The sequence below is a fragment of the Rhodotorula toruloides genome, assembly GCF_000320785.1.
Source record: "Rhodotorula toruloides NP11 unplaced genomic scaffold Scaffold41, whole genome shotgun sequence".
Lineage (NCBI taxonomy): Eukaryota > Fungi > Basidiomycota > Microbotryomycetes > Sporidiobolales > Sporidiobolaceae > Rhodotorula > Rhodotorula toruloides.
This window is the reverse complement of record NW_015623001.1, coordinates 19,940-39,795: the sequence shown is the minus strand read 5'-3', so window position 1 is coordinate 39,795 and position 19,856 is coordinate 19,940. Positions and strand designations below refer to the sequence as shown.

Here is a 19,856-nt window from a genome sequence, read left to right as displayed (position 1 = left end):
CCTCTCTTCACTGCTTTTCAGGCGTCGCGGCGCCGCCGTCTCTGTGTGCTGTGCTTTGATGACTCGCTCGCTGCTTCACGCACTCGCATGCGTCCGATTCCTGCTACGCGGTCCACTACACGTTCAGTTGCGCTGATTCTCCTTCGCGTCTCTCCGTCTCCTCCCAGATCCACCTTCTGCAACTCGCCGTACTCTTCGCGGATGCAATTCAATCACCTGCACGTCCCAGTCTTGCTCAAGAAGCCAGATGTCGTTGCCGTCGACGCACCCCTTCCAGTTCACCGAACCCGCGAATCCCTTCCGCTCCTTCCCCTCGCACACCCGCCCGCTGCCCGCGTCTAGAAACTTGCATCAGCCTGTTTGGCCGCTACAGACTCTTTCACAGCTCGTCTCACCCGCCCCGTCGCTCGCTCACCGCACTCGTCAGGTCGGCTACCCCCACTCGTGGTGAACAGACGTTGTAGACGATTGCAAGGCGAGTGGGCGCTGTGGTACTCGTACAAGGAGTTGACAAAGGCAATCAAGCTTCCTGGCGGCTCCTGTGACGCGGGACCGGGGCACTGACACTGCTTCTCCTCCTCCTCGCAGACTCCCCCCCTCCTTAATTCACAACTCGCACCATGCTCGCCCCCCGCTGGTCCTCCCCTCTCGCAACCCTACGCCAATCCCTCCTCCGACCCGCTCAAGCACCACCCAAACTCCCCTCTTCGCCCTTGTCCCTCCCTCGCCGGCCCCTCTGCTCATCAACGCTCACTCACAACCCCCGCTCCACCTCTTTCCTCCACTCCTACCGCCTCGGTCTCGCCCTTGCACTCCCCGTATCCGCCCTCGGTCTCTCACTCGCCTTCCCCTCCCCCTCGGCCGGAACACTTCAGTGCCAACCTCTCGCAGGGTCGGACCGGAGCTATGCCCGCGCGCCCGTGACGGACGAGACGGACCTCCCCTCTTCTGCTGCGACGGGAGAGGCGGAGAGTATCCTTAGCGCAAGGGATTTGGGCTTCGGGACTGTGAGCGGGATCTGCGTCGGCGTTTTCGTCAAGAAGGGATTGAGGGTGCGTTCGAGCGGTCACGTTCACTGGCGCTCGTCTAGCTGACGATGTGCTTGATGTTTGCGGGGGATCGTTGACGCAGGCCCTTGCGTTCACGCTCGGCGGAATCTTCGTCCTCCTCCAGGTGCGCGCGCTTGTGGCCTTCTCTACGGGCCAGAACTGGCTCCGAACGCTCGTAACTGACTCGTGGGCTCGCGGTTCACTTCGCGCGCAGTACCTCTCCTCGCGCTCGCTCATCTCGATCAACTGGGAAGCCCTGACAGGTTCCTACGACCGCCTCATCACCTCTCGCGTCGGCCCGCCCGCCTCAAAAGGCGGCAACCGCCTCGGCTCGCTCTGGAGCTGGTTCATCGATTTCGTTGGCGCCAACGTCCAGAGCAGGGCGACGTTCGTGGCGGGTGTTTTGCTTGGGTTTAGGTTGGGATGAGGAGGTGGTTCTGGCGTTGGAATGGACACGACTGGTCGCTCGCCGTGTTGCGCTGTTTCTAAGCGAGTCTAGAGTGCTCAGTAAGCCTCTGTCGCTGCTGACAATGCTCCCTCGCCTCGCTTGCTCGTCGTCGTGGTGCTCCACTCCTTCGCTCACCTCATCTCTGCTCCTCGACTCCCGCTCTAACCGCACTTGCGCTCCTTCCCATGCTTGCACCGCTCAGAACCCGTCTTCCTTGGCTACTGCTAGCCACCACCCACCTTCCCGCATCGCTCGCTTCCTCCTCGACCTCTTCGAACTACAAGGCCCGAAGAATGGCGACTGGACCACCTGCGCTCGAGAGTGGGATCGCTCTGTACTCGTACAGGACCCCGAATGTACTCAAGGTGCGTTGTGGGTCGTTTGCGAGGTGTACGATGCGGTTGGGTTGACCTTCTTCCTCCTCGACTCCCTCCTGGCGACTCCGCCTCTCCCTTTGCTCGTCCCGTTCATTCGTACCTGCTCGACACGCTCCTCGCAGATCAATGTCGCCCTCGAAGAGCTCAAGTCGCTCGGCAGCCCCCTCACCTGGGTCGAACACCCCATCGACATCTCCCAAAACGTCCAAAAACAACCCTGGTTCCTCGCCGAAATCAACCCGAACGGCCGCATCCCCGCTATGGTCGACTACAACCGCGGCGCACAACGCGTGTTCGAGACGGGAAGTATCTTGTTGTATTTGAGCAGGTGGTATGATGCCGAGAGGTACTTGTTGCACTTTGAGAACGACAGGGACGAGACGGAGATGGTTTCGTGGATATTCTTCCAGCACGGCGGCTACGGTACGTTTCCCGTCCCGCCCAGCTATCCGCTTCCCAACGGGCTGACTCTCGAGAAAAACAGGTCCGATGGCAGGCCAAGCAGGCCACTTCCTCAACGCCGCGCCCGTCAAAGACCGTTACGCTGCTCGGAGGTACATAGACGAGTCGAAGCGGTTGTTGCAGGTGTACGAGACGAGGTTGGCCGAGGGGCAGGGGAGGGAGTTCTTGGTCGGAGAGGGGAGGGGAAAGTTCAGCTATGTGAGTCCGCTAGCGTCTTTCGCGGACGCGAGCGCTGCGATCGCGGCGTTCTTGTCTTTTCAGCGTCACTCGGGCTGACTCGCTACCTCTCTCTGCGCAAACAGGCGGACATCGTACGTTACCGCGTTACCTTCCCTTCCCTCTCCCGCTCTTTCTTCTTTTGACCGGCACAGCTTCTCTCCTCATGCTTGCTGACACCTACCGCTCCACAGGCCTCCTTCTCCTGGATCCGCGCGCACCCCTTCTCCCTCGCCCTCCCCTCGCTCACACATGCCGGCTACCCGCTGCTCGACTCCTGGGTCCGTCGCATCGAATCCCGTCCAGGCGCGGCGAAAGCCGTGGAGGGGGATATGATTAGTCGGTTGAAGGGCGAGGAGGGGTGGGAGGAGAAGGTGAAGGAGAAGGGGAGGTGGGTTTGGGAAGAGGAGGAGGGGCAGAAGGAGGGGAGGAAGAGGGATGAGCTGTAGGGGAGCTAGCCCTCTCTCTTTTTACCACGACGTTGTATCGCTAGAAGGATGAATACGAGTCCTTACAGGGCGAGAACTAGAGACCAGCTCCAGCGAGATAAGCGAAAGGGTCTACAACGAAGAAAAGCTCTACACAAGCTCGTTGCCGCCTTCTCTACTTCCTAGCCCTCGACCGATCCACCCCACCGTCCGCATAAGCCGTAGCAGCCGGCAACCACTCCTCCGCCAAATCCTCCCTCACCGTCTCCTCCCAACTCGGCGGCGCGTCCCGCGCGAGGACGGTATCGAGCGCGGAGGGAGGGGCGGCGCCGTATGCGGGAATCTGCGGAGGGCAAGAGGAGGCAGGAGAGGGGTCCGCGATGAAGGTGCGGCCAAACATGCCGCGGATTATTGAGGTCCGATGCGGAGCGGAGGTCGAGGGGGCGGGTGTAGAGGCGACGGCTTCGTAGGAAGGCGGTGCTGCAGTCGAGGGCGACGTCGACGACTCGAGCGGAGCCTTGGCGTCGACAAGCGTAGGGCCTGCGCCTTCAGGCGGTACGTAAGGTGGCAGTTGACCGTCCTCGCGCGGTCGCTGCGAGTCTGACGAGCCGGCTGCAGTCGAGCTAGACGCCCGCGTCCCACCGTACAGCGCAGCGAGCGCCGGGAATCTGCCCGAGTCGACCTGGACGGACGAGTGCGAGTTAGACTGCTCGAAGGACTTGCGATGGTCGTCTGGGTGCGCGAGCGAGGCAGGTAGATCAAAGCGGACGTCCGGTACGCGCATCGAGACGGGCGGAGTGTCGGGCGAGAGCCGGAATGAGACGATCACGTCGTGCCTGCGAGAGAAGGTCGTCAGTCGAGTGTCTCAAAGCCGAACGGGAAGGCTTGGGGCGCACCAGACTTCGATGTTGCAGCTCTGAACTCGCGGTGCTAGTGCGGTCGCGTCTTGCCAAGACGAGTCCCGCTCGAGCACGAGATCACCCTTGAACACGAGAAAGACCTCCTCCGCCCTCGCGCCTCGTTCACCGGGCGGTCCTACGAGTCGCATGTCGTTCTCGACCTTGTACCGCATATTGCGAAGCGTTGCGGCCCAGTCGTGGCCGTTCGACGAGACGCGGCACGGTTCGGTCGTGATCAATGGCGGCTGGTCGAAGTGAGCGTGAACCGTTCGGCGCTTGACCCTAACCTTGCGCTCGACAGAGAACGTCGCAAGCGCCGCCTGGTCCGACTCGTCGTGCTCAGCTCGATGTCTGAGCTCATTGAGGATCTGCTGGACGCCAGGGTAGGTATGCACGCCGAGAGAGACGACGAGCTTGTAGCGCAGAGACGGGTTGGGCGGCTCGTAGTACCGCGATTGAGTGAAGGTCGTGTCGTGAAGCAAGTCGTGCGACGTGATGCGGTGCGTGAACTGGGAGGTCAAGCATCAGTCCGCCGGTCGAGGTGGAGGGAAGAAGTGAATGCACCTCAATGCTGCTGACCCGCCCTTTCTGCTCGCTCATGTTCTTGGTACGCAACTTCGTGTGTCGTCCGGACGACGTCGTTTCCCACTCGCTTTCCGGCGTCAGCTCGTCACGAATCTTTGGCGAGAGGTCGGGCTGCGAGGGTTGCGCGGGCCGTGGCGGCGCGGACACGATGATGGGTAGCCGGAGACTGGAGTGAACGTGAGCAGCAGAACAGAGAGAGAGAAAGCGGGAAGCGCGCACCGATAGACCTGGCCGGAAGGCTCTATCTTCGCCTTGCCCTTTCCCTTCCACCGTCTCGTCTCGACAAGCTTCTCACCCGTAATCTCGACCCAGTACCGCACTGCGCATTCGGCGCTCGTCCAGCTTGAAGGCATGCTCGCTCTTTCAGAAGCGGGACATGAGCACTCGAGACGGTCGGGAAGCTTGAGGACGAAGCGGCATGAGCGGCTGGCGGGTTCGGCGGTGTCGGATGACTCGGTGAGGAAGGTGTTGCCGAGGACGACGGCGTTCGAGTCGGTCGTGCTGAACAGGCCGTGGGATTCGGTCGCTTCGGAAGGCTGTGAGCGGGACGAGGGTGAGCTGGCGGCGAGTGGAATCAGCCCGAATGACACAACGCACTCTGTAGATCTCGCTCACGCCCTGCAAGCTGGCTTTGACGTCCATCGGCTGATTCCAAAGCGAAATGGATGCTTCAAACTCGAAAACCGTTCCAGGCGGGTGCCCTCGTCCACGGCTGACGGGCGGTCGGACGGCCATTTTGACCCATTCGGCGTTGTAGACGTCCTGCGAGCGAGAATGTCGGCTGGACATCGTATCAAGGCGAGCGAGCTGAGCGTACCTCGTGCGGAGCAGACGACGACAGCGTCAAGGTGCGCCAGCTGGTGTCGCCTGGGCGCTGATAGACGCCTCGTGGGCTACTCGACGGGCTGCCGCCCTTCGCTACGCTCGTCTCGCCCATGCCGAGCCGGTTAGCGATGAAGTGGGGAGGTGAGGGTCGTCGAGGGCGAGTGAGGGAGTGCAGGTAGACACAGTCAGTCTGTTGATGCACAGCAAACTGCCAGACAGTCGAGCGAAGCAGCGCGAGCGAGCGTGGATCGAGGCGACGGTTCGTGGGAAAGCGGACCTTCGCCGTACCAGCACCGAGGAGGCGGACAAGCATGGTCTGGCTGATGAAGGCGCCGTACGGAGTCTAGCAATGCCCGCGAGCCAACTTTCAGTCTGACGAAGCGCCGAAGCGGAAGAGCGAGAGGAAGGCGAATGGAGTACGAAGAAGTCCGTCTCAAGGATCGCGTTTATACGGATACGCAACGATCTACGCCTTCTTCTCCGTCACCGCATCGAGCCAGCTCGGCGGTTGTTCCTGCCCTGCTCCCGAAGACACTCCCTGCGTCGGCTGTTCCGCGCGATCCGCTTGTTCCGACGCTCGTCGCCCGAAGAGGCGCCTCAGAACCCGGCTGCCGCCTCGCTGAGATACCAATGCTGTCGAGGAGGTCGAAGACGCTGTGTAGGCGGGAGCGGAGGACGTCGAAGCGGACGGAGGGAGGTGGTCGACAACTCCAGGCGCAGCTATGACTTGGTCGTACGCAGGCGGATCGTCGCCGTTGACATCAAGATCTGCCATGCGAGTCGTCAATGGCGCCGCGGACGTCGACGTGCCCGAAGGACCGGCGGAGGAGAAGTCGGGCAGGCCCGACTCGCGAGCACGATAAGCGACGGGCGAGTTCGTCGTCTCCACGGCGCCCTTCTTCTCCTTCGACAGTTTCGCCGGTGTTCGAGGCATCGGTGCAAGCGTCCCGCCGCCTTCGGGAAGCTGGTCGGCGTCTGTCGCAGCAGGCGTCTTCTTCGCGAGCCGGATCAGGTCTTTAAGCGAGGCGGGCAAGTCGAGGCGGACGTCTTGGCACTTGATGTGCAACGGGTCATCGAGCGCTCCGAGGTGGAAGGTGGCGTGGAGGTCGTAGCTGTGTAGAGAAAGCGGATGAGCGAAGTCTGCGAGGGAGAAAGGGCGAGAGACGACGCACTGGACGTCAAAGATGCAGGTCCGCAAGACGGGCGCACTCGTAGGATCGCCAACCCAGCTCGGCGACACCTTTGTCTCGCCCTCAAAGTGCAGCCAAAGCCGCACTTGCCCGTCTCCCTCTTCCGCCAGCCTCGCATTTCCCTCCCGCAAATCGAGGTAGCCCGGCGCGTCCGATAGCTCCATCGGCCATTCGTCGGGCTTGTCGACCGCGAGACCGGTATGCGTCGAGCGAGCAGTCATGACCCGCTTGACCTCGAGCGAGACGGACGTCGGGGTCGCCCGCAACTTCTCGAGCAGCTCGTTGCCGACTTCGACGCTGTGCTTGCCAAAGTTGACGTCGATCCACCAGTGTATGCAGGGGCGGGGACCGTCAATCTCGGCTCGGTCGAAGCGTTGGCTGCCGATGTAGACCTGTTCGGACGGTTGGCGCTTGACCGGCCACTTGGTCGCGATCTCGTAGTGCAGCGAGAGTCGTCGAGGTTGTAGGTCGCCTAGAGCGTGTGCCGGTGGGTCGATGTACTTGGATTGTACAGCACCGGTGGCGGCCCTGTAGAAAAACTCGGCGTTCTCCCTGAACAGCTGCGCGGACGTCTCCGTAGGGCGAGGCAGCGGTAAAATCTTCACCCTGAGCGGAATCTCGAATCTGCGAGGAGAAGCTTATTCGACGGTTGGTTGCGGAAGGAAGCGGTAGCGCGCACCGGTACTCCTTCAGGACCTTGAAGTTGTCGCCTCCGAATCCGAACAGCGCCTTGCCCTTCCCTTTGCCCTTGCTAGGCTTGCCCAGCTCTCCCACAATCTCGAGCGTGTAGGTCACGCTGTACCCTTCCGTTTCCGACTCGAACGTCGGAGGCAGTCGAAGCGCGAGATGCGCACACCCGTCGCCCTGTTCACGGCCGCACATCGAGCAATCCGAGCTGATCGACTCGTCGTCCGAGTCTTCCGAGTCGGAATCGGTACGCTTGAGCCTGTTCCCGTCCGGATCGCGCGCAACCAACTCGGGCTTGTCGAGAGTCGGCAGAGGCGGAGGCTTGCAGTCACAGGTACAGGACGGCGAGAGCTGGACCTGGAAGTGGGCGATGCAGGAGTCGGGACTGTCGAGCGTTGCGGGAGGCGACGAGACGGAGAGGAATTGGTGTTTCCGCGAGTGGTTCGAGGAGCGGGCCTGCAGGGCGGGAAGTTTGGGTTCAGTCTCTCCCCTGATACATTCGACAGTCTCTTGACGCACCCTGGCGACACCAACGATGCGCGCCTCGATCCGCATGGGCATAAAAGCAGGCTCGACCCTCGCCTCGAAGTTGAAGACCGTGAGCGGGTTGAACTGGCGATTCGGGTCTCGCAAAGACGGCGAGATGATAATCTTGGCCCACGGGAGTAGACGCGTATCCTGCAAGAGTGTAAGTTTGAGTACAGGTGCGCCGAACGTGCTTAGAGAGGAGGAGGGAGCGTACACGGTCCCCCTCGACTTCTCCGTATTGCCAGTCCCGCACGGTTGACGCCTTCTCGTCGTACGGTACCAGGGAGAAGCCCGCTTCTTCTGCTTTGCCCATCGTTGCGCTGGTAGACGAGGAAGGACCAGGTGGGGCTCGAGAGGGAGAAGGGGTCAGAGAGGCGGCGGTGGTGGAAGCGGCGGACAGCGGCGTCCTGTGGTAGCATGCAGCAGCTCAGTGGGGTCCCAGCGAGTCCAGCGAAGGCAGCAGAGCGACGTTGAGAGCGAGTTGGAGGACGCCAAGCGAAGAGCTGTCGGCCGAGTCCACGGTTCCGAAGAGATTACAACGGGCTTGTATGTAAGGCGGATTGTAATCCAGCTGTAAGTGTTAAGGACAGGTCTATGGACAACGCAGACGGCGAGGGAATAGGCGAGAAATACGAAAACGATGGACGAGCGGGGTCGTGCTAGAGATGGAGTGCTGTCCAGGCGGTGCGCGTAGGTGAAGATGCAGGTATAGACGCCAAGAATCGGCGAGGGACGATTCGTCCGGTCGAAAGGCGGGCGTATAAGGTAGTAGTCGAAGCAAAGTGTCTGTCGAGGGGCTGTCGAGTTCGCCGTGGTCGCACCGCCTACCGCCCCTCTCCCGCCCCGCCCTCAAAACTGAACCCCTTCCGCTCCCTCTCAATCCTCATCTGCAGCCTCTCCAACGGACTCTTCGGTTCCGCCTGTGTTTCGCCCTGAATCCTCGAAACTGGCGAGCCCGAGCCCGCAGAAGTGAGGGAGGAGGTGCTGATGCTCAGTGCGGGAGGGTGGCGCGCAGTGGGAGGAGCAGCGGCGGAGTGGGAGGACGAGGCAGAGACATTCGAGTCGCTCGAGTTGGCGGATGCGGCGGGCGCAAAGGGCGAGCGGAGATTCGAGTTCGACTGGCGAGGACGAGGGATCGAGGTAGACGAGCGAGGAGCGGAGGAGGTGGACGTCCGCACGGACGCGGCGGACGACGAAGGGATAGAAGGCGGGAACGAGTGCTGCTGAAGTGCGGCAAACGTCGTCGGGTGCGCGTACGACCCGTCAAAAGCCGGGTTCAACCGCTCCTCTGCCTCTGCCTCACCGCCAACCGCAGCAACCGCCTCGACCCAGTCCTCGGGCGCGCCATCGCTGCCTTTCCCGATCCCGCTGCTCGGCGCAAAATCGAGCGTGCTCTTATCCGTCGCGACGACCGACCCGGGAGGCGGCGCGAGCGGCGAAGGCGGGACGACCTCGATGCGCGAGAGAGGGTTGTGCGGTGCGCCTGAGAGGCGGTTGCCGGAGGGGAAGACGTGTGCGCCGGGAGCGGCGCCGTTCGGAGGCGAGACGGAAGAGAAGGTGCGCGAGGCGGGGAGGAGTTGCGAGCCGGATGCGGAGGACGAGTAGAACGACCGGCGGGGCATGGTCGGCGGACCGCCGAACGAATTGCGGCCCGAGGGCGACGTCGGGAAACCACCGAGCGACGCACGCGAAGCGTTCGCAGACCCAGGCGACTCGAGAGGCGTCCCGCTGAATGGCGGCGAAGGGCTGAACTCTCCGCTCCCGTTGGGCGACTTCTCCCCAAACCCGCCCCACGACTCGCCGCCCCAACTCGCCTGCCTGCTCCGCGCGCTATTGAACCCGCCGAGCCCGCTCATCGACCGCTTGCCCGTGCTGTCGATCCCGCCGCCGTTGAACGCAACCGACATCGAGCTCGGCAGCGTCGCAAAGCCGCCCATCAGCGGGCTCGGTCCGCCGCTCAACCCGCGTCCGTCGCTCGTAGGCAGGTCGTCGTCGTCGGACGGGTCTCGTCGGCGTCGAGAGATCCAGACGTAGATTTTGTACAGGAGGACGATGCCGGCAATGCCTGCCGCGATGCCGACCAGGACTGCCGCGGCCGTCGGGAAGTGGTTGCCGCCGTTGTCGGTCGAGGCAGAGGGGCGAGAGGTAGGCTTGCCGTCGAGGCCGATCGACGGCACGACTTGGGTCGCCGGAGGGATGTTGGGCGCGGGTGTGCCCGACGCGGAAGCCGAGCCTGCGGGAAGACCAGGCGTGTCAGCTATAGCTCGGACGACCCGAGGGGAAGCCTGGAATTGATCGTCCGCCCGGGGGAGACGTTCAGTTCATCCTCCTCGGATGTCAACCGTGCGATTCCGGCCTGCCTCACGCGCGACTGGCCTCGCTAAGGTTGCATCGTCTCTTCCTCTCCGTCCTTCGCGCTTCCCGATGGACCCGTTCCGTCCACTCGCGACAAACCCGCCTCGATCACCCTTTGCGCTAGAGCAGCGATGACACTGCGAGGCGAACGACGTCCATCGCAAGCAGCGGATGGCTCCCTCGTCTGTCCACTGGATGCAGCAGACCCTACAAGCCCCCAGCAGCTCGTTTGAAGTCCTTTGGACGCGAGAGGTGTCCCCGCCGAGCCGTCCGGGCGATTCCCTTGCGGCAGAGCAAACACCATTCGCAGCCTCGCCTGAATGTCGCGCAGTCCCTGAGTGACGGAAGACTCACTGGACATCCTGGAGAGCGCCTAAGCAAACCGACCGAGAGAGCTGAAGGGCGAGGACGAGGCGTGCGAGGTCGGCAGGAAGAGGCGCAGTTGGCTGGTGGCGGCGCAACGCTGGCGGGCTGGAGCTGGGAAGCGGATGCCGGAGAGATCGATGCCGTCTCTTCGACGCCGTCAGCTGCCCTCTGCGAGGTGTTGCGATGCGAGATGGGGTCGAAGACGGACGCCGAGTTGTGGGCGGCGAGAGGCGCTTCAGGCGGGCGAGAGCGGTGGTCGATGGCTGCTGGTCGTTCACGAGATAGCTGTACAGATACTGAGCCGCAGCGCTGAGCCAGTGAGCGAGAGTGAAAGGGAGAGCAACTCTGGCTGCGAGCGACCAAAACAAGCACGACCGCAACAACACCAAGGGGACGGACAGGTAGCGTCGTAGAGTGCGACCAAATGTTGCCCCAAAGAAGGACGTGTCGCCGTGAAGTGAAACGAGGGACGAGCGAGGCGAGGAGCGGCAGTTACTCGTCTTCTGCGCAAGACTCGTTCGAAGAGGGACGCAATGCAGGATAGATAAGGTCTACAACAGTCGATGCGAGGATAGGACAACACTGTATGATGCGAGGAGGCGACGAGATGTGAGGGCGAGGAAGACGAAGGCGGAAGGCAGAGAGAGACGAGGAAGGAGGCGGTCGAGGATGGGGGAAGCGAGCTCGAGAACGCCGGCCAACGAGCCATCGGTACCGCTCAGGAATCGCCACCATTCGGCTCGTCATGCTGGTCCTCGGCAAGCTCGACCTGCTCCCAAATAGCCGCCTCGAGTTCGGCCGCACGAACCGGTTTCGCAAGGTAGGCGTTCATCCCGGCGCTGAGGCATCGTTCGCGGTCGCCTGCGATCGCCGACGCCGTCAAGGCAATGATTCGCAGTCGGCGGATAGCCGGGTCGGGCGACTGGCGGATAAATTGACTGGCGCGGTAGCCGTCCAACCCTGGCATCTGCCCGTCCATGAGGACGCAGTCGTACCGCTCGCGCTGGACTTGCTCGACGCATTGCCGCCCGTCCACGACCGCATCGACCACGAAACGCTTCTTGCGCAGCGTGCGAGTGACGATCTCACGAATGAGCTCGTTGTCTTCCGCGAGGAGGATGCGAACGTCTTCCGGTCGTCGAGACCTGCGGACCTTCTTGACGACCTCCTCAGACTTGGCGAGACGCTGCGCTTCGGCGGGACTCTCGGCGGGAAGAGGTTGAGTCGTGCCGACAAAGTCGACGACATCGGCGAGCGGGGCCTTCTGGAGCGGGATCGTGATGGTCATCCGCGACCCTGAGCCGAGAGTCGAGTCGAGGGTGATGCTGCCGCCCATGAGTTCGACGAGCTGCGAGGCAAAGGCGTGAGTTCCTTGCGGAGAGTGGCGAAGGACATTACGGAAGAGTCGCGGCGTACCTTCTTCGCGATGGTCAACCCCAGCCCCGACCCTCCATACTCCCTCGCCGTACTGGCATCCGCCTGTCGAAACGGATGGAACAGCGTCGGCAGCACAGTCGAGTCGATCCCGACGCCTGTATCGACAATCTCGAACCGCACGACGATGCGGGTGTCGTCCTCCGAGAGTTGGCGGCATCGGAGGGTCACACTCCCTTCTTTCGTGAACTTGACGGCATTCGAGAGGGCGTTGGCGAGCACTTGGCGCAAGCGCAACCGGTCCGCAAGGAGCGTCCCGCCGTAGAACTCGCCAACGTCTTCAACAAACTCGAGGCCCTTCTTCTGCGCGATGATGGAGAAGAGACGCGCATCTGCGAGCGCTTCAGAGAGGAGGAACGGCGCGGTCTCGAGTTCGAGTTCGCCCGTCTCGATCTTGCGGACGTCGAGCACGGCGCCGACGAGTTCGAGGAGGAGCTCGCCGGACTGGACGGCGTTCTCGACGAGGTTGCGTTGGTCGGGCGCGAGGCGGTTCGAGTCGGCGAGGAGGAGTCTGCGAGAGTCCTTGGAGTTAGCTCACTTCCGCCGTAAGCTCGTCTTGAGCTGCGTCAAGTCGGACTCACTCGCAGATGCCGAGAATGGCGGCGATCGGCGTTCTGATCTCATGCGAGATGGTCGTCAAAAACGACGTCTTGAGTTGATTCGCTTCCCTCGCTGCAACCTCCGACGCAGCCAATTTCGCACTCTCGTCGCGCGACTTCTGCAGAGCTTGGTCGGCGAGTTTACGCTCGGACACGTCGGCACAGACGATGATGCAGCCTGTGATGGCGTTGTAGTCGGGATGGGTTTGCGGGATCGAGGGGTCGCCTCGGAGCGGGACGAGCTGGCGGCGGCCGCAGCACCCATCAGCACCGTGTCCGGCTGGAGCGAGAGGAACGAAGGCGAACGCACCCGGTAGCGATGATACATCGTCCCCTGACTCGTCGAAGTCTCCGACTCGGCAAACCCATTCTCGCTCTCGCCATCCAAGACCTGCTGAACCGCAGCCTCGAGTTCGCCGGCGGGGAAGAAATCGAGTAGGGGAGAGCCGACGATGGTGTCGTACGACCGGCCGGTCAGGCGGGGAGGCGTCTTGCCCTCGAAAAAGGTGATCTTGAAGGACGGGTCGACCGTGAGGAGCGTGAGGTCTGCGGCGATCAAGCGGGTTAGCTTGCATGCTACGACGGATGCAGTATGCGTGCGCGCACCTGAGCCCTCGAGGACCGCGCGCGTCCGCTCCTTGACCAGCAACGCATCGTGCCGCGCGCGCATCTCCGGCTCGACATCCGCAATCGTCGCATACCACGCCACGGGCTTCCCATCCGCCCCTTTCTGTGGTCGACCCGACACCTTGTGCCATCTCAGCCGACCGTCCTTGTTCTTGATTCGGTACTCGAAGGAGAAGGGTTCGCCGGATTGCATCGCGCCGAGGTAGATGGGCAGGACGGCCGAGAGGTCGTCTGGGTGGAACATCGACATCCACTCGGCAAAGTCCATGTGGTAGCGCGGGTCTGCCGGACCAGCGGTCAGCAGAGTCGCAAGAAGAAGGAGAGAGGCACGACTCACCACCGCCCGTGTACTCATACCACGTCGAGTTGAGCCACACAACCTGGCCGTCCGGATCCGCAATGAAGCACATATGCGGATTGTTCTCGACCATGTTCGTCAGCTGCGCAAGCGACAGCGGCGGCCGAATATCCCGTGCGCGCTTCTCAGCCGCTTCCTCCCTCGCCGTCTCAAGCAACGCCGCATCTTCCGCCGGCGTCGCCTGCGAAAAGTCGTCGCTCGAGTTTCCCCGACTCGAGGAGACAAGCCCGGCAAGCGGGTTGTCCTTCTCGCTCCGAGGTGAGATGTCGCTGCTGCCTGCATCGATCTCGTTCACAGGCAGGCGGAAGAAGATCGGTCCCGTCCCGTCTGCCCGAGCGGTACCGTCGGTCTTTTGCGAGAGGGTGACGAGCGCTTGGTCGAAGGATTGCCGGCGGCCTGTCAGGCCTTCGACGGAGGCGGGCAGTTTCGAGCCGGAGGGTGTTCGTCGAGGAGTGGGACGGGGCGGGGACTTGCAGGAGGGGTCAGGAGAGTCGGTGGGAATGACGGGAGAGGCGGTGACCACGTTGGTGGAGGGAACGGGAGGAGAAGAGAGGGAAGGAGCGGCTGAAGTTGGGGGCGTTGAAGGCGAGCCAGGTCCAGGCGAGACGGACGCCGTGCGAGGTGTCGATGCTGTATCCGTCACTCGACTCGTCGCGTGCTGCAGCATGCTCTTCAAGTTGTCGTCGAGCGGCAACTTTGCTCGCTCTTCTCCGACAGCGATTCGTCGAGCCGGGCGCGAGTTGGACGAGCTGAATGACGCTGACCGGTCGGACGACGAGACGAAGCTCGGGTCGACGTGCGGCGAGAGGGAAAAGGCATGGTTTGGAGGCGGAGTGAAGGCTTCGAACGAGGGGCGAGTCGAGGGTTGGGACGAAGGCATGGCCAATGCAAAGTCGGTCGGGAGGTTTAGATGGCGCAGGGTGGGCGAGAATGGCGTCGAGTCGACGGGCAAGGGGCGGACAAAGAGGATGGACAAGGTGACGGCGTCGTCGGTGCTCGCCGAGGGTGTCGAGTCGGTCGAGGAGAAGGTGACGAGGGCGTCTGCTCGTCGCCGCTGTCCCGTCCGTGTGAAGAAGGCGAGCTGGATCGTCTCGCCCCATGCCAGCGCGCTCGACCGCCGTGCCAACCCGATCAAATACTCCTTCAGGCCTTCTCTCACTCGCTGGTCCTCGTGTCGCTGCTGCTCCTGCTTCACGAGTCCCCGGAAGAGATCGACGGCCGTGAACCCATCGTGCCCATCGTCCAGCTCGAGCAGCCGCCTCGCCGTGTCGTTGGCCTCTGTCAATGAAAGCGATTCGGCGGCGGACAAGGCGAGGCAAGGCAGACCGAAGGCGCCGACCCCTAATGCGCTGGCCTGCGCCGTGTGTAGCATCGCGTGTGCAGCGTCGAATGCGAGCCTGCGCTGCTCAAAAGAACTCAGCAGAACGCGACGGCGTCGAGCAGAGCGAACAACCGCGACCTCCCTTTAACGATGGCCTCCGTCCGATGGGCCTTGGAAGCACGCGGGGCCTCGACTGAGAGTCTCGCCACGCCCGAATTAACGATGCAATCGGCCGCAAGCGAGACCGGATCAGAGGAAAGTCTGTTCGTTTGTAGTCCAGCTCCGAACGCCAGCCTCCCTCCCTCTCCTCGACTGGCTCGACTGGAACGTCCTGCGGTTAGGCGTAGACACTACGCCGAGTACCTCACGACCGACCTCCCGCACTGGATCCGCCACCTCCGCCGAAGAACCGCTTCAAACCGGCCTTCTTCTGCGGCGCCGTCCGCGCAGCCTTTGGGATCCGCTGCTCCTGCTCGTCCTTGATCCGCCTGTCCACCTCGACCTGGTCTCGAATCGAGATCTTGCCCGCCGCTGTCGCGCCCATGCCGGCTGCTGAGAGGGTCGACGTCGCTCCTCCGCCCCGTCCGTCCGAGTGCGACTTGTCGCTGCGAGTCGCGCGAGGCTGGGCGTGCGAGTGGTGGTGGTGGTAGTGGTGATGTCCGTCCGACCGTGCAGGCTGCACCTCGACGAACGAGACGCCGCCCGGTCCCGAGCCCAAAACCGCCGCACTGCCCGCCATCGTCGTCGAGCTGCTCTTGTTCGAGCCGGAGCGGGTCGACGTAGGCGACGACGCGCGCTTGCTCTCCGTGATCGACGACTTGGGCGGGGTCGTCTTGGCGGACGAAGGGTTCGACGAGTCGAGGTCGCGGGAGGGGCGGCGGCGCGGTGTCGAGGAGGTGGCGCCGGGTGAGACGCTGCGGCGACCGGGAGAAGGCGGAACGAGGCGGTCGACGTGCGGGATGGCGCGCCAGGCGGGGATCGCAGGCGAGGCGGCTGCGACGGGCTGTTGCTGGGCGGAGGCGGGAGTCGGAGCTGTTCGCGCCAAGCGGGTCAGCCGAACAGTCCAGCTCGAGCACGAGCACCGGAACGCACTCTTCGCGCTCGTCGAGATGGTCTCGATCGTGTACCCGGCCGAACGAGCCTTCGCCTTCTCCCTCTCCTCGCGCTCAACCAGCTCGCGCTCAGCCTTCAAGCTCCGCCCATAGGCTGCAAGCTGGTCCTTCAAGCTCTTTCCGCTCCCTGCCGACTTGGCGTCTGTCGCGCTCGAAGACGGCGGCGACTTGAAACCGAGCAATTCCCGCTCGGCTCTCTGCACCCTCGACCGCGCCTGCGCACGCGTCTTCGGCTTGTCCTCCTCGTCGCTGCCTTCGCCCGTCCGAGGCGGCGCAACCGACGCCGACGCCGAGTGAACAGCACGCGACTCGTACAGCGGCCCTAGCAAGCGCTGACTCGTCATCCCCGGCGCCGCGTTCGCTTCGTGCGCACGCTCAACGCGCGTCTTGGCTTTCGCCCCCGGACTGCCGGGCGCGACGCTTGTCGGTGCGGTCGAAGCGGAGGGAGCGTAGGTCGAGAACGTCGGGCCGGAGTAGGACGAGCCGGGCGAGGAGGAGAACCGAGTCGAGGCAGAGTTGCTGCGATTGCGCCCGGTCGCGTCGTGCGGAGGTGCAGACCCGTCGCCGGCCGAATCGGGCGGCGCGAAAGCCCGTCGAGCGTCGTAAGTCGGATAAGCCTGCAGTGGCCGCAACATCCCCACCACGTCTTCCTCGTCGCCGTCTCCGTCTTCGGCGTCCGCAATCGAAGGCCGCGACGCCGACGATCCCACCGTACCGTCCTCCTTCGCGCGCAGCTGCAGCTGCTGGTGCTGATTGAAGTGCACTTGCTGCAACAAAGGCGAACGAGTGCCGGACTGCGGATTCGGGTTCGACAAGGCGCGGCGGCGATTCCGGGACGTGACGGGCGAGGAGACAGCCGTCGTTGGCGGGCTTGGCTCGTCCTCAAACACTCCCGCACTCGCCTCTCCCTCCTTCTCCTGCTCTGCACCCGGAACGCCTTCCTCCTCATCCATACTCGGTCGACGACCGGAGAACGACCCCTTCGAGAGGTTACTGCTCTGTCTCGGTCGGTAGAAATGGTGCGAAGCTGCACGGGTGAGCGGTCCGATCGTCGAGCCGGCGGTCGTCGAAGCAGGCAGGGGCAACTCCGGCGCCCTCGTCGCAAGCGGTGTTTGCGCTTCTTCCTCCGCCTCCTCATCCTCGACGCGCAGGCCTGGCGACTCAGCCTGCACCGCCAAACTGCCGACAAACGAGTCCTGCCTGAGCGGTCGGTGAACTTCGAGGCTCCTCCGTCGCTCGGCGCGCTCGGTGCGGTCTTGTTCGCTCAGCTCATCGGCTGATACGTGCGGGTCTTCCTCGGCGGCGGCGGCGGCGGATGCTGAAGACGCTGGTACGGCGGAAGGAGAGGCGGAATTCAAGCCGAAAGCTTGTCGGATCGCTGCGCCTGGACGCCCCGCCTTTTCCCATACGCTCGGCAGACTAGGCCTCCTCGTCCTCGGCGTCGTACCCGCACCCGCACTCGAATCCTTCGCCGCGCCCCCATTCGCCGCGCCGTTCCCGGAGCGGAGGGAATTGAACGATAGCCTCCTCGTCGAAGGAGTAGACGACGAACTCCCTCCTCCTCCTCCTCCGGCCGTCGAACTCGCGACAGACCAACTACTCCCGTTCCCACCCTGAATCTGCATCCCCAGCGGCCCACCCACCGCCCCAAGCGAGATCTGGCTCGTCGACGCGCTGGGGGTCGCGTATGCCGCGGCGGAGGAGAGTGACGAGGAGGAAGACGTCAAGCCGCGGACGTGGGTGAAGGGAAGTTGGGCTGTGTGCGCTGATTGGACGAGTTTGGTCGCGAGGCGGTCGAAGGAACGTTGAGGGTGTAGGACGGAGGCGGCGGTTGAGAGGCTGCGAGTGCGGGTGGATGGGGGCGGTCCCGCTCCCACCGCTGCGGTCCTCAGACTCAAAGACCGCGTACTCCCTCCCTTCTTCCCCGCGCCTCCTCCTCCCGCCTGCTGCGCCGACTGCTGAGCGTCCAACACGTCCGCCCACCCTCTCAACACCTCCGCCGCATCCAGGTGCCCGTTCGACACGGCGATTTGCTCGGGCGTTATGCCGGCTTTTTCAGGGATGCGTGGGTCGGCGCCGTAGGAGAGGAGGAGGTGGAGGATCGCGAGGTGGCCGTTTGCGGCGGCAAAGTGCAGGGGAGTCGAGCCTGTGCCACCAACACCTCGATATCGTCAGTGACTTGCACTTGCGAGTGAGCGAGAGGAGAAAGAGCGCCGCGCACCCTGCGTCCCAACCGACACCCCTCTCTCCTTGCTCCCCTCGCGCGTGAACCTCCGACTCAACCGCGGACTATTGACGTCCGCTCCGGCCTCGATCAACATCCGCACGACCGTCTCGTTCCCGGAGGAAGCGGCGGCGTGTAAGGGAAGGACGCCCGAGAGGATCGAGTTGACGGGTTGGCCGTGAGAGAGGGCGTATTGGACCAGGCCTGCGGGCGTGCGCACGGCGTATGTCAGTTCTTGAGTGCCTCTGAGCGGGTCTGCTGCTTGAAAAGCGTCCCCTCCGCCAAACAAGCCCCTCCTCCTACTCAAAAGCGCACAGAGGTCCCGATATCGCGCGGAACCTCCGCGTACGCCAGATCCACTCCATCGAAAGCTCTCCCTGCCCAACGTAGAGCTTGGCACGCCCACGATCCATCCGTCGCTCCCTCTCCTCCCTTACCTCGGCCCCACCTCTCCCAATAATCGCCTTTGCATCACCCTCCCCCAGCCCCAGCCCTCGAACTGAGCTGAACGCACCCGTATTCCCATTCGCAGCCGCTCCATGCAAACCGAGGTTCGGATAACTGGTCGTGATTCCTAGTCGGGCTTCTTGGCGTGTTAAGGGGCCGGGGCGGAGGCGTGAGGAGGAGGACGAGGACGAGGTGCGGGTGTGGGTGTGTGAGGGTTGGGAGGGGTGTTGGGACGTTGATGCGGTGGGTGCCATGCCCTGCTCCAGGTTCAGGCAAAGAGAGGAGAAGGAGGAGAGGGTGTCGATCCTCGCTCGCTGCGTCGCAGGGTCTGCCCTCGTTCGAGCTGGAATCGAGCGTGTGTTCGTCGAGTGGGTCGAGCTGTATGCACCGGAAGACAGAGAGAGACACGCGCTGGTGTGGTTTGTTGACCGACTTTCGCGTGTGTGCGAGGCGATCACGGCGTGAGGTGGAGGAGTGAGCCGCAGTCAGATTGAGCGGCGATCTAACTCGATACTGGCCGAGTGTGACTGCTTCGATGCTCAGGAGCAGGAGGATGGTGAGCTGGAGCGAGCTGGACTTGGATAGAGGGAGCGAGGGAGGCCCGCAACTCCGCAACGACGAGAATGCCGTGGGCCCTCGAGACGGGGCGGAAGCTCCGCGGAGCGATTCGGTGAGGCGGCCAGCAGGGTCAAGTTCACTGCAAGGCAAAGCCAGGGCGGACCCAAGGCTGAGAGCTGCAAGGTTGCAGAGGGAGGAAGCGAAGAGGAGGACGAGGGAGGATCTCGAAACGGGCTGAGGCGGTTCTCTCGTCTGACCACGATCTTGGTGGGTTGCTGACGTCTCCTCAGCGATCATAGAGACGTCTGTGCCCTCTCTGCTCAAGCGAGACCCGGAAAGAGGCGAGAGGGAAGCTGTGAGAGGACTCCGAGGAGGGTCGCCTGCTCCTGCGCCTTTGTCCCGTCACCGCTTTACCTCGGGGCGGTGGCTGCGACTCAACAGCGTTCATGTAGAGCCTCTAGAAGCATATTGCACGAGCGTCTGGCACATCTGAGACTGTCCTCCTCGTCCCCTCTCCCGCGGCTGATGAGAATCGCAAGTCGAGAACACCCGCTCTGCGCGCACACCTACCTGCCCATAGCCGCCCGTTCACTCGTGCATTACTCATTGTCGCCCGCTCTACAGCCCCCAGCGAGGGTGTGCTGAGTAAACCCGCCCTCGCCTCGTTCTCTTGCCGAGAGCAGGATCGACTTGGCCTTGCTCACGCTCTCGTTGCTTCCTCGCTCTCCAAAACTCGAACAGTCCAACACCCAAAGCAACCC

The 19,856-nt window shown here is 63.4% G+C and overlaps 7 protein-coding genes across 7 annotated transcripts; 2 read left to right on the top strand and 5 right to left on the bottom strand.

The window, feature by feature from the left end:
- Positions 1 to 620: 620 nt before the first annotated feature.
- On the top strand, positions 621 to 1,476 carry RHTO_06465 (FUN14 family protein; the record flags this gene model as incomplete). Its single annotated transcript, XM_016420126.1, has 3 exons — positions 621 to 1,052; positions 1,132 to 1,173; positions 1,264 to 1,476. 3 exons carry the CDS (start codon positions 621 to 623, stop codon positions 1,474 to 1,476), a joined length of 687 nt encoding a protein of 228 aa, XP_016269441.1.
- A 206-nt stretch (positions 1,477 to 1,682) lies between these two features.
- RHTO_06464 (Glutathione S-transferase) lies at positions 1,683 to 3,001 on the top strand (the record flags this gene model as incomplete). Its single annotated transcript, XM_016420125.1, has 5 exons — positions 1,683 to 1,862; positions 1,997 to 2,297; positions 2,359 to 2,534; positions 2,639 to 2,647; positions 2,747 to 3,001. The coding sequence occupies 5 exons, from the start codon at positions 1,683 to 1,685 to the stop codon at positions 2,999 to 3,001; spliced, it is 921 nt and encodes a 306-aa protein (XP_016269440.1).
- A 154-nt stretch (positions 3,002 to 3,155) lies between these two features.
- On the bottom strand, positions 3,156 to 5,602 carry RHTO_06463 (uncharacterized protein; the record flags this gene model as incomplete). The annotated part of the gene is made up of 6 exons (XM_016420124.1): positions 3,156 to 3,816; positions 3,877 to 4,388; positions 4,444 to 4,630; positions 4,684 to 5,000; positions 5,062 to 5,226; positions 5,282 to 5,602. The coding sequence occupies 6 exons, from the start codon at positions 5,600 to 5,602 to the stop codon at positions 3,156 to 3,158; spliced, it is 2,163 nt and encodes a 720-aa protein (XP_016269439.1).
- A 153-nt stretch (positions 5,603 to 5,755) lies between these two features.
- On the bottom strand, positions 5,756 to 8,007 carry RHTO_06462 (uncharacterized protein; the record flags this gene model as incomplete). The annotated part of the gene is made up of 5 exons (XM_016420123.1): positions 5,756 to 6,401; positions 6,462 to 7,103; positions 7,159 to 7,622; positions 7,686 to 7,844; positions 7,909 to 8,007. 5 exons carry the CDS (start codon positions 8,005 to 8,007, stop codon positions 5,756 to 5,758), a joined length of 2,010 nt encoding a protein of 669 aa, XP_016269438.1.
- A 511-nt stretch (positions 8,008 to 8,518) lies between these two features.
- Positions 8,519 to 10,410, bottom strand: RHTO_06461 (uncharacterized protein; the record flags this gene model as incomplete). The annotated part of the gene is made up of 2 exons (XM_016420122.1): positions 8,519 to 9,927; positions 10,404 to 10,410. 2 exons carry the CDS (start codon positions 10,408 to 10,410, stop codon positions 8,519 to 8,521), a joined length of 1,416 nt encoding a protein of 471 aa, XP_016269437.1.
- Positions 10,411 to 11,133: 723 nt separating this feature from the next.
- Positions 11,134 to 14,805, bottom strand: RHTO_06460 (histidine kinase; the record flags this gene model as incomplete). Its single annotated transcript, XM_016420121.1, has 6 exons — positions 11,134 to 11,763; positions 11,832 to 12,360; positions 12,431 to 12,690; positions 12,759 to 12,994; positions 13,055 to 13,357; positions 13,413 to 14,805. 6 exons carry the CDS (start codon positions 14,803 to 14,805, stop codon positions 11,134 to 11,136), a joined length of 3,351 nt encoding a protein of 1,116 aa, XP_016269436.1.
- Positions 14,806 to 15,118: 313 nt separating this feature from the next.
- RHTO_06459 (Ankyrin repeat protein) lies at positions 15,119 to 18,791 on the bottom strand (the record flags this gene model as incomplete). Its single annotated transcript, XM_016420120.1, has 4 exons — positions 15,119 to 15,786; positions 15,847 to 18,012; positions 18,088 to 18,294; positions 18,605 to 18,791. The coding sequence occupies 4 exons, from the start codon at positions 18,789 to 18,791 to the stop codon at positions 15,119 to 15,121; spliced, it is 3,228 nt and encodes a 1,075-aa protein (XP_016269435.1).
- Between the last annotated feature and the right edge of the window lie 1,065 nt (positions 18,792 to 19,856).